Source organism: Solanum verrucosum, unplaced genomic scaffold (genome assembly GCF_900185275.1).
Source record: "Solanum verrucosum unplaced genomic scaffold, falcon-dt-bn FXZP01000072.1, whole genome shotgun sequence".
NCBI classification, from domain to species: Eukaryota; Viridiplantae; Streptophyta; class Magnoliopsida; order Solanales; family Solanaceae; genus Solanum; species Solanum verrucosum.
In genome coordinates, this window is record NW_026020208.1 from 277,430 (window position 1) to 295,823 (window position 18,394).

At 31.8% G+C, this 18,394-nt stretch overlaps 1 protein-coding gene across 1 annotated transcript; it reads right to left on the reverse strand.

Annotated features, from left to right (window-relative positions):
• Positions 1–1,856: 1,856 nt before the first annotated feature.
• LOC125830213 (zinc finger CCCH domain-containing protein 44-like) lies at positions 1,857–8,783 on the reverse strand. The gene is made up of 5 exons (XM_049509417.1): positions 8,361–8,783; positions 7,752–7,831; positions 5,211–5,398; positions 4,413–4,587; positions 1,857–4,331 (listed from the first exon to the last, which is right to left on the reverse strand). The coding sequence occupies exons 1-5, from the start codon at positions 8,648–8,650 to the stop codon at positions 2,587–2,589; spliced, it is 2,478 nt and encodes an 825-aa protein (XP_049365374.1). The 5' UTR covers positions 8,651–8,783; the 3' UTR covers positions 1,857–2,586.
• Positions 8,784–18,394: the final 9,611 nt, after the last annotated feature.

The window sequence follows — 18,394 nt, forward strand, 5'->3', positions numbered from 1 at the left end:
GGAGGACGCGTATTAGAATAGAAGGTTAGTAGAGGTAGAAAGTTGTTTTGCCTTGTGAAGATTTAGGCTTGTTAATGCATGTCATAGTATTAACCATACCCTTGGGTCGTTTGGTTTGAATACAAGTTATGTTGGGATAAGTTATGCCGGGATAAGTTATGCTGAGATTAGTTATATTGAGATTAGTTATCGTGACATTATTTTTTATTGATTGTTTGGTTTGTTGTACAAAAAATAATAAACCATTGCATACTTTCTAAAAATAAGTGGTTGCTTACAAAAATATCCTCTTATTTAACTTTCTGTGTACATATTTTTTTGGTAGAGTTTTAGTTATTCATTCTTAAAAACAAACCTCTACCTTATTTAGCTTAATTATTTTTATGTATGAATTTTCTTTGTGATCAATTATGTGTCAGTTATACTCCACGCTAAAGAAAACATATGGTTTGATCAGAGAACTCTTTTACTAATCACATTTACTTTAAAAATATGTATAAAAAATGAAGCAACTTAGGGCTCAAAATTTAATTAGTAGCGAATAATAAAAATGTAGCAGATTTTGGCCTAACCAGTACAGCAGTAGTTTTCATCTATACACAGCAGTAAATTGGCTTAAAATGCAGCTACAGATTTACTCAAAACACATAAAAAGTGCAGAAATTGATTAGCCTCGAATTTTCTCCAACACAACAATTATTTTTCTTCAACATATAAGACCCCAACATGTACTTGCTCTTAAATCTGCCGAAGTTATCGTAGATAATTGATGATGATAGGTGTAAACTGCACATCCATGGAAATTCCTTCTGTTAATTAGTGGACATTACTAGAATTAGCAGCTTGACATTGCCAAACGTGAACCTTGATCAGCTGCCAGTAAGTGGGAGTTTGAAGGATAGTTTTGTTATTTAATTAGTTTATCCCATGACAAATTATGATGGGATTATTATACCACCCTTTGGGAGGGATAACTTATCCCGGTACTATATATTAATCCCGGGATAAGTTATCCCAAGCTTTCCAACCAAACACTAAATTAAGTGTCACTAAATATTTATCCCAGGACTATTTGTGTTTATACTTCACACCAAACGATATAGTTCTGACTTTCGATTATTACACTTTTGTTTTTGTTATTTTTCTTTCTTGTAAACTTTATATTTGCTTTTTTCTGATTAATTGTTATGCTTTCTATATTGTTTTCTCATTCTTTTACTTGAATTTGATGCATTTGAGTTGAGGATCTTCTAGAAACAACTCTTCTATATCTACGATAGTGGTAGATCTGCATACACTCTATCCTCCTTAATCCCCACCTAGTAAAATTTCACTAAATATATTATCGTTCTGAAGAAAAAACTATCTGCCAAATGCCAAAAATAACAACACAAGAAATGAATATAAAATAACTAAATTGCACCTCAAAATGTTTCATCGGTTACTTCAAATAGACCAAAAATCACATAAACTATAAATTTTGTACTTCCAGATGTGAGTTTCCATTAAATATATATTTGACAAAAATACTCACTTTAGATTAGATAAATATAAAAGACCAAAAGTGATTTCAGGAACTATTTTGAACCTACAATATAATATCTTGTAAAAAGGTGTGAATACAATAGCATTTATGTGACATATTTTTTAACAGTATTGTTGCATAGTCATACATGATGACTTATTTGTTTCAATTGTATTTCTTCTCCCAGAGATTTGTCTTCTGGGACAGAATTAACCTGTTGCAATGTATACCAAGTTACCAACTCTTCTGCACTTAATTTCTACAGAAGTTCACACAACACTTTTAAATGCATGAGAACAAATTCCCAACTGCAGTTTGGAACATGTAGATATTTGCTGGATCAGCGTTACCTTGTGGCAATGTATACTATTTTTTTTGCACCTCATTTCTACAAAGTTCACATAATGATTCTGGGGGAGGAGAGGGGAGGGATCTCAGTCATATGTTTAATTGTGGAAAAGAGAAGGATTGAATCAAATTTTACGTAATTGACACCTTACGTGGTATAGATAGTCAAACAACACCCCTTTCTTGCAAACTAGAACTCAAAGTTAACGAACTTCTTGTCCTTGGGGAGGAAGCTGAGTCTGACCTACCAAACAAAATCCCAGTCCCTTGAAGAGCCCAGTCTTGCGCCAACAAAAACTCTCCCCTGTGAACTTCCTCCACACTATCCCATACTTGATTCCCAGCAAACGGAGACAATTCAAGTATGGATTTACCCATGCAGTATCCTTGGTAGTATCCCAACAAACATTTGCAAATCCCTGAACTGAACAGCCCCAAAACATGTTTCCCTGAGATGTCCCACGGCCAGTGCTCATAACTTCCTATTCAGTACTCCTATCAACTGCTGAGAAATTCAATGTTTTGACTTATACAAGGTGCAGCAATATTGAAAAAAGCTTCCCTTTGGAAAAGGAAACATCAGCGGACTTGGTTTCTCCCTCTGTACTTGTTGGATGAATTTTGAATCAGACCCTTTTTTAAAGGGTCAAAAGCATCTGCTTGAGATGCCCCAACTAGCTTGTTTGTCACAGGTGATTGACAGATTAGCGTGCTTAGTTTCTCCCTCGCTGCTCATTAGATGAATTCCCATCAGACCTCTTCAAAGGGTCAAATACATCAGCTTGAGATGGCCCAACTAACTCATCTGTCACAGGTGATTGACAAGGCAACTTTATATCTCCATTTGAGCTCAAGCCATCACTTTTTGCAGGATCATGCGTAGGACTCAGGTCCTCAAACAAAGCTAAAATAAAGTTTTTGTAACCTGGTATCATCTGCTCACTAAACCTCATTGCTGAAGTAGGTGAACCCATACCACTTTGAGTTTGAGATTCCATTGCATCAACTTCAGCCAATAGATCTGACACCGACTCTTCAGCCAAAGTGCTGAACTCAATAGGCTCATTAACAGTTGCCTGCCAACTGGATAAGTTTGACATCTGGAGTGATGTGGAAGTAAGATTAAGATTAAGTTGATCTGCTATAGGAATGGGTGTGGCAACATGATCACTCACTGCTTCAGCTGGCTTCAGAGAAGAAATGGAGACAAGACCAGCATCCCGTTCTTCAGCAGATGGTTCTGCAGTTGGTGAGTTCCCGTCCTGTTCATCAGCTAGACTAGAACCACTGCTCCAGCTAGGGCCTGAATCCTGCACAGAAAGCTTAGAAGGAGCAGATTCTTTGTTTCCAGTTGCCTGTCCCGCTTTAGCTTCACCATAGGACTTTGGAGTAGAACTAGACCAATCATGGATATCTGAAGCACGAAGAGGAACACCTGAACTCAAAAAAAGCAGCTTTTCAGCAGCCTGAGCTTCAATATCGTCATAGGTGGTTTTTGCGGCAGGACTTGGCCGATCTGGAAGATTCACGTTACCTTTCTGCTCAAATGAATCTTTTGAATTGGTACCTGAAGCAAAACCACTGTCCAAGTTAAATGAAAGTCTGCTACTGGTTGAGGACCCCCAATTCTGTCCAGAAGACTGCCCTACATTACTATGGCTGTTAGATTGGGTATTACGACTGTAAGTATCAGTATTCTGGCATATTGTGCTTCCACAGGAATCCTTAATTACTTGACCTGTGGCAATGCAAAGCTCCACATTTTCATGAACTCTTTCCTTACTTGGAAGAGCAACATGCACCTCGCCATGATGAGATGAAGGGACTGCGCTACACAGTTGGAGTTTGTCTGAATAAGAATTATTTCCATTCATCAAGTCCAAAAATTTTGGAAAAGAAGCCGACATCCCATCCATCCTCATATTCTCAGCATTTCCATTTGAATCTTTACTTGCACGATGGCGAGGTACCTCCATTTCTCTGCATTCTCTCCCTGTTCCAGCAGAACTTCCACACCCAGTACCATTTCTGTCATCAGAGGCAGGTCCAAGCTCATGAGACTGGCTTGAGGTCTTCCCATGAACAGCAGGGGCTTTACGGAACAGCCCATTTAGTGCATCATTTAAAAGTACTGCATCGTCATACTCATTATTTGTCCATATCCTCATATCAAGTGGGAAAATCCCCAATGTACTCCATTTCCTCAATTGTGTCATCGAAAATGATCCTTGCACTTTACCATTAGGGTCACGGTAATGCCACACTTCATCTGTTTCACTGATGTTGGTGGATGCTGAGTTCATTGTTGAGAGACTTGCAATTGAAGTCTCAGATCCAGACCCATCCACAGCCTGATCAATGATGGCTCGATTTCCTAGCTTCTCCGAGATATTAGTTGCATGAGCCTCTGTTTTCTCATTCATTTTGCGCTGAGCCATGATAGATCCCTCTCCTTTAACTGGATAAGTACAACAAAGTTTCCAATTAGATCATGGTGAGTTGAACTTCTAAAAAGTTACTAGTAATATTAACGTCTTACCATTTGCAACATGATGACCATATTTCAGTTCCCCCTGTATCCTACCTGATTCTCTCTCGGGATTTTTAGCTTGAATAAGTTCACAAAGTGTTAGCGATAACTTTTCTTTCAAGTATACCCAATACAACTTGAAGAGATACTCCCAGCTGCCTTTGTCATCAAAATCTACTTGAACCTGAACAGGTTTTTTGTAGATATAGGCATTTAAATCACAGTAAATTGTCAAAATAAAGCCCAACATTTTTCCAATTTGCAGAAATTAAAAAATTGAAACGAGATAGTTAAAATATTTTGCACAAAGAATCAAATTAAAAAAATTATCTTTATGGTAGACTTATTACTCCCTCCGTCTCAATTTATGTTGAGGTGTTTGACTAGGCACAGAGTTAAAGAATAAAAGAAGACTCTAAAACTTGTGGTCTAAAATAAGTCATTCTTTTTGGAACGGACTAAAAAGTAAAAAGTGTCTCATCAATTGGGATGTAGGGAGTAGAAAATATTGCAAGACATGACAAAAAACACAATGAAGAGAGCAAAAAATTAGCAATTTTGAACTGATAACCAGATCCAGTTCCGGAAGACTACAACTGTTCCTTTTCATAAGAGGACACACTAATCGGATGTTGGAAGCAACTTACTCAAAATATATGGAATCAAAATGAGATTATTGACTCTAGAGACATAGTAATATGGAGAAGACAAAATTGTTCCAAGCACCGACAAAACCAGAAGCACCCCTTCTTTAAGGCTAACAAGTAAGATTAAAAATCTGTCAATACCATGGTGCATGTGATATACCTTTTCATTGTTCCCTTGGTCTTTATTCTCAATCAGCATGATAGTTCTCATGCACATTGAGCAAAAGCCTTTTTTCCCTCGGACATGGAAGTAATCAGCATTTTTAGTACATCCCTTGCACAATGAATATGTACAAGTATAGCACATATAGTGAGAAGCCTTTTGACACACACTACAAATATGCCAACCTGACAACCGAAATAATTTTGCGATGTTATAACAGAATAGAAAAAATGAAATAGGTACTTTAACGCAACTACAAAAATCTTCAAGACATATAGCTCATGAATCCTTTTTTAACAAAAAATTAAAAACTTACAGTCCATGATTCTTGTTAGACAATGTTGGAAAGGAACAAAGAATTGATCTCATGAGACAGACTGGCTATGTTGGCTATGTTGTATGGGACAGAGTGTTAGTTGGTCAAGAATTCACAAGTTCAAAAGATGGAAGTAGCAAAACTGAGGATGTTGAGGTGGATGTGTGGCATACTAGGAGAGATAAGATTAGGAATGAAGAAATCTGGGACAAGGTAGGAGACAAGGAGTGGCCTCCATAGTGGAAAAGATGAGGAAAGTGAGGCTGAAATGGTTTAGGCATGTGAAGAGTTGAAGTGTAGATGCCCTAGTGAGGAGGCGCGAGAGATTGGCAATGGTGGGCATCAAGAGAGGTAGAGACAAACTGAAGAAGTATTGGTGGGAGGTGATTAGACAGGACAAAATGCATCTTGGGTTTACTGAGAACGTGACCTTAGATAGGAGGGTTTAAAGTCGCAGATTAGAGTAGAAGGTTAGTTGGTAGTTGACCATTTTCTGACTTTTCCGCAAGATAGGCTTAGTGGTTTGTGGTCATACTTAGACCTTCTCTTTTACTTGTGGTTTTAGCGTTATTCTTGTAGTTTCTTGTTCTTCAATTTCGGTTATCACTTGTGTTTTTCGAGTTTCAATTATCGCATTATTTCATTGTCATTGTTGTTCTCTACTCTATATGTAGTGTACTACTCTTCATTTCACATTATTTCATTGGTGTTACTGCTCTCATTTATGTATTCGCTTTTTCAAACTGTTTGAGAATGCTTTATTTAAAGTCAAGGGACTATTGAATACAACATCTCCATCTTTACGATGTAGGGAGAAGGTCTACGTACACTCTACCTCCCCAGACCCCACTTGTGCAATTACATTGGGTATGTTGTCGTTGTTGTATCTTGAGTTCAATAAATTCCTAACCTTGAATGAGAAGACAGATTAGAATGCAATAGCCTAATAAATGCCAAACTAATGAACAATTCAAAAATGTAGTTGTCGAAAAAGTTAAGAGAAAAATCCTATCAACAATAATAGATGCATCTCAATCCTAAACAAGTTGGAGTCCATTGTATGAAGACTCCAAGTCTATTTTCCTCTATTGTTGGTGAAAATCCCACAACAAGAACTATAATTCAATCCCAAACTAGTAGGGACTATTAGAATTATTTACTAAATGTGGACTTACCATTAACTTATTATTTCGTATACCAAACAGGCCAAGTGTTAATGGTTGGTGGACAAGACATGGAACATATATTTATGCGGATTTCATGATGGGCTTGTATCATTTCATGTACTAGGCGTGGGCCGAAGATACTGTAGGCATGTTAGAGACCAGTGAGCCTGTATTTGGGAGGCCCACTAGGTTAAGCTTCTAAGCCTATATATATGGCGCTAGGTCCTCTCTCCTTGCTTAACCTAAAACATTTCCAAATAGTTGTTTGCCGTCATAAACTAAAGTTAAGGAAGACTCGGCCTAGTTTATCTCCAGTTGCACGTTACTAAGGTGTACAGAGGTAACCACTCTTTTTGTGAATTTCATTATTTTATAGGTGTTCTTCATATATGTGATTGTTATCGTAGTGTTTCTCGATTAAATCAGTTGTGTGTTGCTATGGCGTACAAAGGTACTAACTCTTTTTGCGATTTTACTGTTTTTTGTAGGTGTTCTTCATATATGTGATTGTTATCATTGTTTTTCTCGATTAACGTACCCAGGTACACACTCTTTTTATGCAAATTTCATTATTTTATAGGTGTTCTTCATATATGTGATTGTTATCGTTGTGTTTCTCAATTAATTTAATACTTGATATCCGCACAAATTACATAGGTCTAGAACCCTATTAATTGTTCATGAGCTGAATAGGTTAAAATATTACTATTACCATAAACTCGATCGCGTTTGAGATTGCATCCTAAAACAGAGATAGGGTTGCAGCGGTCGGTTCTGTTTTACTTGCACTGTGTATGCAGATGTTACTTTATTAAAATGACATTCAATGAATCAAAGAAGGTTTATTTCGGTTTTGAAATTCTTAAGTTCTTGGCTATAATCGTATGCTGTGCTTTAGTGGATCCTTAATTGATTTAGTGGATTCTTAAGTACATTCCACTCTACTGATAAAAACTCCCGTCAATAAACTAAAACTACAAGAACAGAAAAAAATCTAGCAACCAACAATAGAAAGTGAATAGATTCTTTTGAGTTCCTGAAGAAGGGGAAACATACCACAGAACCATTTAGCATTTGAGCTGAAAAATTCCTCATCCCGCTTAATACAAGCTGGATGGTATGCCTTCGGACAACCCCTAACCATTCAGAACACAATTTGGAACAAATTAGGAAATCTGTATCAATTATCAACATTTAGCAGAAAGTACAGTAAACTAGCATCCAAAAATTAGAACATCAATCAACGTGTGTCTCAATCAAACCTATTCGTGAATCCTCTACACCAATTTTGCTCAATTTAGTACTTCCCTTCAAGTACAAAAGCTTTCACAATGGAAATGAAGGCAAACATTAGCCAAAAGTGCAGTAAACTAGCATCCAGAAACTGGAAAATCAATCAACTGTCCCTCAACCCAACCTATTCGCAAATCCTCTACACCAATTTTGCTCAACTTAGTACTTCCCTTCCTATACAAAAGCTTTCACAATGGAAATGAAGGCACAATAGTTACTGAGATTAGCAAAAAGTGCAATAAACTAGCATCCAGAAACCTAAATCCAAACTAATTACGAATCCTCTACACCATTACTATCCTTCAAATACAAAACCTTTCACAATGTAAAACCAACTTATACAAAAACACACAATTATTAACTCAAACTTACCTTCGATCGCATAGTACGAGAGAACCACCATCAAAACATATAAAACAAACATCTTCATCCTCATCTTCCTCCACCACCACTCTCTGTATCTTCGGCGGCGGCGGTGGCTTCCCCGCTTGTCCACGTGGCGGCCGACCTCTCTTCCTCTTCTCTCCTCCGCCTACGCCGCCGATCATGTTTCCAACCGAACTCACAGTACTTCCTCCTCCAGCTACAACAACAGCAACATCTCCGGTGACTCCGACTCCCACTCCAGCTACCGGAGCTACGATCGGATGAGATTCGTCCATATCGTAGAAACTATTTTTTTCTCTTTTGGAGTTATCAAACCCTACACGGAACGTGAAGTGTCAGATTATAGGAACAAATATCAATCAAATTTCGTCATTATTGACTGTTTAAAATCTTCAAAATCTCTACCCACAAAAAAGGGTGACTTTTAACTCTCTTTTTAGTGTTCAACAGTCGGTAAATTTTTTTGTGTACCAAAACCGACAAAACCCAAAACACATGTGATTAGTTTACCACTTCCATCTTGAAAATTTGAGTTTTTGAAGTTACGTGTATAAGTATATTTTCTTCATAAATTTATATTTAGTCTAATAAGATATCTTTGGGAATTTGTATACGTCAAACTAAGTTAAAGTTTGATCAGATATTTTGAATTAGATTTTAAAAGTATTTTAAAATCTAATTCAACAATTTGATCAAACATTAGCTTAATTTTGATTCTAATTTATTTCGAAATTGTAGTCACTCGATGAATTCATTCCAAATAGAAGATGGGATAAAATAAGAGTGAAATTCTCAAAAACTAATCTAATAAGTAATTTTTGGGAATTTGATTTTTTTTTTCAAAGAATACACCAACTAAATTAAAGTTTGATCAGATATTTTGAATTAGATTTTAATAGTCTTTTAAAATCTAATTTATAAATTTGGTCAAACATTAGCTTAATTTGCTGCTAATTTATTCTGAATTATAGTCACTAGAAGAATTCATTCCAAATACGATGCGGGATAAAATAATCACAAGTTATGTGTACACATATATTTTATTTGTGAAAAAATTAAAATTTTGTGAGTGAAAATTCTCAAAAACTAATTTAATAAGTTATTTTTGAAAATTTGAATTTTTTTCAAAGAATACACCAAAAAAGTTAAAGTTTGATCATATAATTTGAATAAGATTTTATTTAGTATCTAATTCAGAAATTTGGTCAAACATTAGCTTAATTTTGGAGCTAATTTATTTCAAAATTATAGTCACTCAACAATTCATTCCAAACAAGAGGTGGGATAAAATTATCACAAGTTATATGTACACATATATTTTATTTGTGAAAAAATTAATTTGGAAATTTGAATTTTTTAAAAAGAATACACAAAAAAGTTAAAGTTTGATCATATATTTAGAACTAGATTTTAAAAGTCTTTTAAATTCTAATTCAGAAATTTGGTCAAACATTTACTTAATTTGGTGCTGAATTATTCTGAAATTATAGTCACTCCATGAATTCATTTCAAATAGAAGGTGGCATAAAATAATCACAAATTATGTGTCTACATATATTTTATTCGTAAAAAAATAAAATCTTGTGAGTGAAAGTCTTTAGAAACTAGTCAAGGTTATTTTTTGGAATTTGAAATTTTAAAGAATGCACGAAATTGAGCTAGTATTTTACCATACATTTTGAATTATATTTTAAATTTTTTATCATAAAATTTTAAAATCTAACCCAAAATATATGATCAAACGCTAGCTTTTGGTGCTAAATTATCCCAAAACTATAGTCACTCAACGAATTCATTCCATATGGGAAGTGAGATAAAATAATATCTAGTAATGTGTACACATATATTTTATTCATGGAAAACTTATAATTTTGTGAGTGAAAGTCCTCAAAAACCAGTCTCATAAGTCATTTTCGAAAAATTGAAATTTTTAAGAATGCATCAAACTAAGCTAGTGGTTGACCATATATTTTGGATCAAAATTTGGAAATGTATCTTCAAATTTGAAGAAACATTTTCAAATTTTGATTCAAAATGTATGATTGCCAAATTATCTCAAAATTATGGTCACTAGACTAATTTATCCATCTCAAAAATTTGAGTTTCTGAAGTTACATGTATACGTATTAAAATTTTTGAAAAAGTTTATAAGTGAAAGCTAGTGGTTGACCATATATTCTGGATCAAAATTTGGAAATATATCTTCAAATTTGAAGAAATATTTTCAAATTTTGATTCAAAATGTAGGATCAAACACTAGCTTAATTTTGTGCCAAATTATCTCAAAATTATGGTCACTAGAATAATTTGGGAATTTAAATATACCGAACTAAGTTACTTTTGGGAATTAGTATACACCGAACTAAGTTAAATTGTGATCATATATTTTGAATTAGATTTTAAAAGTCTTTTAAAATCTAATTCAGAAATTTGGTCAAACATTAGCTAAATTTGGTGTTAAGTTATTCTGAAATTATAGTCACTCGACGATTTCATTTCAAACAGGAGGTAGGATAAAATAATCACAAGTTATGTGTATACGTGTGAAAACGTTAAAATTTTGTGAGTGAAAGTTCTCAAAAACTAATCTAATAAGTTATTTTTGGGAATCTGAATACACCAAACTAAGTTAAAGTTTGATCATATATTTTGAATTAGATTTTAAAAGTCTTTTAAAATCTAATTTAGAAATTTGGTCAAACATTAGCTTAATTTTGGTGCTAATTTATTCCGAAATTATAGTCACTCGACGAATTCATTTCAAACACGAGGTGGGATAAAATAATCACAAGTTATGTGTACACATATATTTTATTCGTGAAAAAATTAAAATTTTGTGAGTGAAAGTTCTCCAAAAAGACAAAAACTAATCTCATAAGTTATTTTAAGGAATTTAATTTTTTTTAAAGAATGCACCAAACTAATATATATGTTGAAGATAAATTTTTAAAATTTAATTCAAAATGTTTGATCAAGAGTTAGCTTTTGGTGTTAAATTATTTCAGAATTATAGTCACTTCACGAATTCGTTCCATATGAGAAGTGAGATAAAATAATCTCAAGTTGTGTGGACACATATATTTCAATCTTGCAGAACTTCTAATTTTTGAGTGAAAAGTCCTCAAAAACTAGTCTAATAAGTTGTTTTTGGAAATTTGAAAATTTCAAAGAATGCATCTAACTAAGTTAGCATTTGACCATATATTTTGAATTAGATTTTGACCAGTTGATCAAATATTCAAAATTTGATTTGAAATATATTGTTAAATGCTAGCTTCATTTGGTGCTAAATTATCCCAAAATTATAATCACTTGACTAATTCATTTCATATAGAAGATTAGATAAAATAATCATAAGTTGTGTGTACACATATTTTTTATCCGTAAAAAGGATAAAATCTTGTGAGTGAAAGTCTTCAAAAATTAGCCAGGGTTATTTTTTGGAATTGAAATTTTTAAAGAACGCACGAAATTGAGCTAGTATTTGACCATATGTTTTGAATTATATTTTTAAATTTTGATCATAAAATTTAAAATCTAATCCAAAACATTTGGTCAAACGCTAGCTTTTGGTGCAAAATTATCCCTAAATTATAGTTACTCGACGAATTCATTTCATATAGGATGTGGGATAAAATAATCTCAAATTGTGTATACACGTATATTTTATTTGTGAAAAACTTATAATTTTGTGAGCGAAAGTCCTCAAAAACTAGTCTAATAAGTCATTTTTGGAAATTTGAAAATTTCAAAGAATGCATCAAACTAAGTTAGCATTTGACAATATATTTTGAATTAGATTTTGAAAATCTATCTTCAAATTTGAAGATAAATTTTCAAATTCTGATTCAAAATGTATGATCAAACACTAGCCTAATTTGGTGTCAAGTTATCTCAAAATTATGGTCACTAGACTAATTTATCCATCTCAAAAATTTGAGTTTCTGAAGTTACGTGAATACGTATTGAAATTTACAAAAATTTATAAGTGAAAGTTCTCAAAAATTGATCTAATAAGTTACTTTTGGGAATTTGAATACAGTGAACTAAGTTAAAGTTTGATCATATATTTTGAATTAGATTTTAAAAGTCTTTTAAAATCTAATTTAGAAATTTGGTCAAACATTAGCTAAATTTGGTGTTAAGTTATTCTGAAATTATAGTCACTCGACGATTTCATTTCAAACAGGAGGTAGGATAAAATAATCACAAGTTATGTGTATACATGTGAAAAAGTTAAAATTTTGTGAGTGAAAGTTCTCAAAAACTAATCTAATAAGTTATTTTTGGGAATCTGAATACACCAAACTAAGTTAAAGTTTGATCATATATTTTGAATTAGATTTTAAAAGTCTTTTAAAATCTAATTTAGAAATTTGGTCAAACATTAGCTTAATTTGGTGCTAATTTATTCTGAAATTTTAGTCGCTCGATGAATTCGTTTCAAACATAAGGTGAGATAAAATAATCACAAGTTGTATGTACACATATATTTTATTCGTGAAAAAATTAAAATTTTGTGAGTGAAAGTTCTCCAAAAAGACAAAAACTAATCTCATAAGTTATTTTGGGGAATTTAATTTTTTTTAAAGAATGAACCAAACTAAGCTAGCTTTTGGTAATATATATATATTGAAGATAAATTTTTAAAATTTAATTCAAAATGTTTGATCAAGAGTTAGCTTTTGGTGCTAAATTATTTCAGAATTATAGTCACTTGACGAATTCGTTCCATATGAGAAGTGAGATAAAATAATCATAAAATTTAAAATCTAATCCAAAACATTTGGTCAAACGCTAGCTTTTGGTGCAAATTATCCCTAAATTATAGCCACTCGATGAATTCATTTCATATAGAATGTGGTATAAAATAATCTCAAATTGTGTGTACACATATATTTTATTCGTGAAAAACTTATAATTTTGTGAGTGAGAGTCTTCAAAAACTAGTCTAATAAGTCATTTTGGAAATTTGAAATTTTCAAAGTATGCATCAATATAATCTAAGTTAGCATTTGACCATATATTTTTGAATTAGATTTTGAAAATCTATCTTCAAATTTGAAGATAAATTTTCAAATTCTGATTCAAAATGTATGATCAAACACTAGCCTAATTTGGTGTCAAGTTATCTCAAAATTATGGTCACTAGACTAATTTATCGTATATGGGAGATGAGATAAAATCAAGTTGTATGTATGTATATATTTTATTCGCGAAAAATGAAAATATTTTGAGTGAAAGTCCTCAAAAACTAGTTTAAGTCATTTTGAGAATTTGAAATTTTGTAAAGAATACACCAATACTAAGCTAGCGTTTGACCATATATTTTGAATTAGATTCTGAAAATTTGATCCAATAAATATGGTCGAACTCTAGCTTAGTTTGGTGCTAAACTATTCTGAAATTTTGATCACTAGATTAATTTATCTCATATGGGAGGTGGGATAAAACAATCCCCAATTGGATGGGATAAGATGAAATATCTATTAGTCAAAGATGGTATAAATCTAATATCAAATTAAATAATAAAATATTTCATTATATCCCGCATACCCAACAACCCCTAAGGATACACTTCTTAAAAGATTTGCTCGAAACTTTTTGATTGACTTCCATCTTGAAATCTCTTTGCTGATTATTTGTTGAACAAATAATTTGTTGGCGAAAGCAACAAGAAATCAATGTGCTGCAATTGGAAATATTTAAAGAATGCATCAAACTAAGTTAGGTTTGATCATATATTTTGGATTAGATTTTAAAATTTTAATCAAATTTTATGATCGAATATACCCAAAATTAAGTCACTCGACGAATTTATTCCATATGGGTGTGGGTTACAATAAGGATAAACTACCTTATTAGACATCCATCACTACCATATGTGTCTTAATAATATTTCGTGAATCTGAGTTAAAAAATCTAAACTTTGCTGAATCGCTAAAAAAGAAGAAAAGCACGTATGGTATATTTTGGAGGACGTTATTATTTATTTTTGACTTATGTGGTAGAATTAGTCGAGAGACCTAAAAGGCGATAGTTTACCTTACGACGAATGTCAATAAGAACTTATATCTCCTCAATTTGTTCATATATCATGCAATACTAAGCAACTTAGAACATTCAAATGTTAGGTGATTTTATCTCATCTATCCAGATTCCGGTGATTTAATGTTAGGTTCACAATTTGAAATCCAATGGAGAATGTACATGTCTTCTTCATTTAAATACAAATTACCATTTAAGCCACCGCAATAGCAACAATAATATATTCAGCGTGACCCCCCATAAATAGGGTCTAAGGAGGATATGATATACATCGACTTTATCCTTACCTTGTGAGATAGAGAGGTTATTTTCGATAGACTACCTTATAAACCATTGATAGTGCGTAAAAATTTGTAAATCTACTTATTTCAGAATATTTAAAGTTTCATATGATTGAAGTTCAATTATTATTTTTCTGAAGTTTATGCATATATAGCTGAAGTTCAACTAGTGTTGTGTGAACTTTAGGCAAGAAATGTTTGAACTTCAACCGTATGAAATTATTCCAAAGTAGAAAAATGTGCAAAAATGTAAAAATTTAATACAAATTAAATAGCGATGTTGAAATAGGGTGCCCCTACAATAGCCAATAAGATGCAAAACAAAAAGATCTCTCAGCTCCTTACAATTTTATGAGTTGCATTTATATATATGTATATATATTGAAAAATAAAAAGGCATAATACATAAATATGAGTTCAGAGCCAAAAGAACAAAAAAAATTATCAAAAATTCCAAAAGGACCCATCAAATTTTTTTAAAACCAAAAGGGCAAAATCGCTCCTGACGAAGTGATTTCCCTTTGACACAATGACGAAAAATCACTGCCCTAGCAACGATTTTGTAATTTTTATTATTTTTTTTACTAAAAAGGGCAGCGATTTTGTAAAAAGAAAATTTTGTTTTATTAAAAATCTCGGCCACAACAACGATTTTGTAATTTTTTTTAAAATTAAAATGGCAGCGATTTTAAGTCAGAAATTTTTTTTCCTTACACATCGCTGCAGGGGCAGCTTTTTTCATGCCTAGTGCTATTATTTTCATACCTATTGTTAATTATTACTCCCTCCGTCCCATATTATAAGTCACCCCTTTCTAAAAATAGTTGGACCACAATATATGTCATTTTATAAAATTTATGCATAAATTACCATAATTTGCCCATTATACCCTTGATTGATTAATTAATTAATCTTGAAAATGTATTTACTTTGACTAACCTAGGAAATCTACAAGTAATTAATTTCATTGGGAGAGTAATTCATTCATTAATTAACTATTTTCTTTATTCACTACTTATTCTATAAAATCTTATTTTGAAAAAAAAATATCAACAAACAAATTAAAAATAAAAGATGAAAAAAAATTCAAAAATAATTTTGAAAGTTGAAGCTTCAACAATTTTTATCTAAGAAGATGACATTTCAAAAAGTTCAAAGGATGTAAAACTAGAAGACTCAACCAAAACATGTGAAGGCCAAATTGAGAAAAATCAAGATCCAAATAAAGGAGTTATGCACCATTTAAATAATAATAAAAATGATTTGTCGAACTAGAACTAAAATTCATTTGTCGTCTAATTTCATTATCAATAACATCAGATTCAGCAGAAAAAATTTAGATCAATTTAAAGTAATGGAATTTGAATATTTTGTGATGTTGTCATGTTTGCTTTGAAAATTTATATATAAAAATATATAAAAAAAAACATTTTACACAAAATATATAGGAAAATTGAGGTGGGAAAAACTTGTTTTTAAAATTTTTTTGGATCAATTGGTGAAAAAATTTGGATCCAAAAAGTAAAATTTAAATAGTCATCCAAATACATTTATATTTTTGAAAATCTAACATTTCATCATTTATTACAAAGTTGTCATAAACAAACATTAAATAAGGGCATAAGGGTAAAATTACCTTATTTCTTAATGCAAGTGCAAATGAAAAAGATGACTTATAATATGGGACGGAGGGAATAATAATATAAAAATGATAGACAAGACAGACAATATACTCAATAAAATTGTTGAAGCATGAGGAAAATTGAATTATATATCATAAATAATAATAAAAGAATATATTTTTAAAAAATTCTTAACCAAAATCGCTGACAAAAGTTGATTGACAAAAGTTGTCGTACGTTAAAAAAAATAAAAATCTCTGCTAAGATCGCTGCCTTAGCAGCGATTTTCTCAAAAAAAAATCTTTTTTTCTTGATTTTGGTTAAGAATTTTAAAAAAAAAAGTTTTTCTTTTTAATTTAATATTCTTTTATTATTATTTATGATATATAATTCAGTTTTCCTCATGCTTCAACAATTTTATTGAGTATATTGTCCGTCTTGTTTATCATTTTATATTATTAATAATTAACAATAGGCATAAAAATAATAGCACTAGGCATGAAAAACACTGCCCCTGCGCGATGTGTAAGGAAAAAAAAAATCTGACTACAGCAGCGAAAAAAAATAGTAGCGATTTTTCGTCAATGTGTCAGAGGGAAATTGCTTCGTCAGGAGTGATTTTGCCCTTTTGGTTTTAAAAAAATTTGATGTACCCTTTTGGAATTTTTGACAATTTTTTTTGCCCTTTTGGCTCCGGACTCACATAAATATGTCTTTTAATTTGCTTCAAGTGACATTTATGTCCTATAAGATTGAACAAGTCAAAACACATGTCCTACATAACATAATACATGTAGGACACAAAATTGTCATGTAGGACGAATGTATCTATTTGTTCAATTTTACACAAGTTTCAACGTCTACTTGAGCACACCCAAAGCTAAAGGTCATAGTTACTGATTGAATCTAAGTTAAGAGTCATATTTATATATTATGCCAAATTAAAAATATATACTTTACCATGCGGACTGCATAAAAACAAAGCCTATACAAAAATATATGTTATTTATGTGTTGATTTGACGTAAATATCGAATAAGATAAAAAAAAATATCCCCTTATATACTCTAATTCTTGGTTAATTTTGACTGTTTTGGTATGGAAATATATCATAATCCTAGCTAGTATATTCTGTAACAAAAGGCTATTGCCATGATCTTGATTGTACCTACCTAAAATATCTTCTTTGACAAGACTAATGAAATTTCAATTATTCATCTTTTTATGAAGTTTCCTTTTTGTTATATTAAAGGAACTCAGCTTCATTTATTTGTAATATATACATTGGTGGAAGGGGTCTATGGAAAAAAAAAATAGTTCTTATTTTAAAAAAGAGAAAAGAAGAGTATGCTCTCTAGAAAATTTGCTCAGAGTATTTAGGTCATTTGCTATTTTGAAACCTCTTTGTAAATCCTTTGTTGAAGAAAGAACAAAAATCAATGTGGTTGTGTTGCTATTAGCATTTCACTAGCGTTTAACCATAAATTTTAAAAGTAAATTTTAAAAATCTATCTTCAAAGATTTGTTTGATCATGAAATTTAATCAGGTTATGAAAATATTCTTAAGTTCCTAAAAATTGGCTCAGGCTAATTTTTGAGACTTGCCCTCATATATATTTTTAAAAAAGTTCAAGTAAAATATATATCAACACTAAAAAAAAAACACAGAATTTTAGTCACATAAGAAATTGTGGCTTACACCAACCGTGTGGCTAACACTACTTTGCACAGTTCATAAAGGGAAAAGAGAGGATGAGACAATAAAAGGAAACTTATACAAATCCCACTAGTTCAAGAGTTAATTATTTAGATACATTTTATTTGCAGTATTATGTATCTTACTAAATTTTGATGCATTTAGATAAGTCCAAATACATCTATCTCGAGATACATGACATCAAAACTAGGTGTAATTCGCTCTAAAAACATTGTATCCCAGTGGATTCGCATGTATTAGAGATACATAACAAATCTTGCTCAGCTTCCTTGTCTCTCCCATTTCACTCGTCATTCTCCTATGTATCTAGTATTCCAGATACATATGAACCACACTAGATGCATAGATAAAT

Excerpts from the sequence above, each read along its gene's own strand:
- LOC125830213 (XM_049509417.1), bottom strand. The coding sequence starts at position 8,650 with ATGGACGAATCTCATCCGATCGTAGCTCCGGTAGCTGGAGTGGGAGTC. Across the intron at positions 4,588-5,210 it reads ACCAAGGGAACAATGAAAAG|GTTCAAGTAGATTTTGATGA; the intron begins GTATATCACATG and ends AAACCTGTTCAG. Across the intron at positions 4,332-4,412 it reads TGGTCATCATGTTGCAAATG|TTAAAGGAGAGGGATCTATC; the intron begins GTAAGACGTTAA and ends GTACTTATCCAG.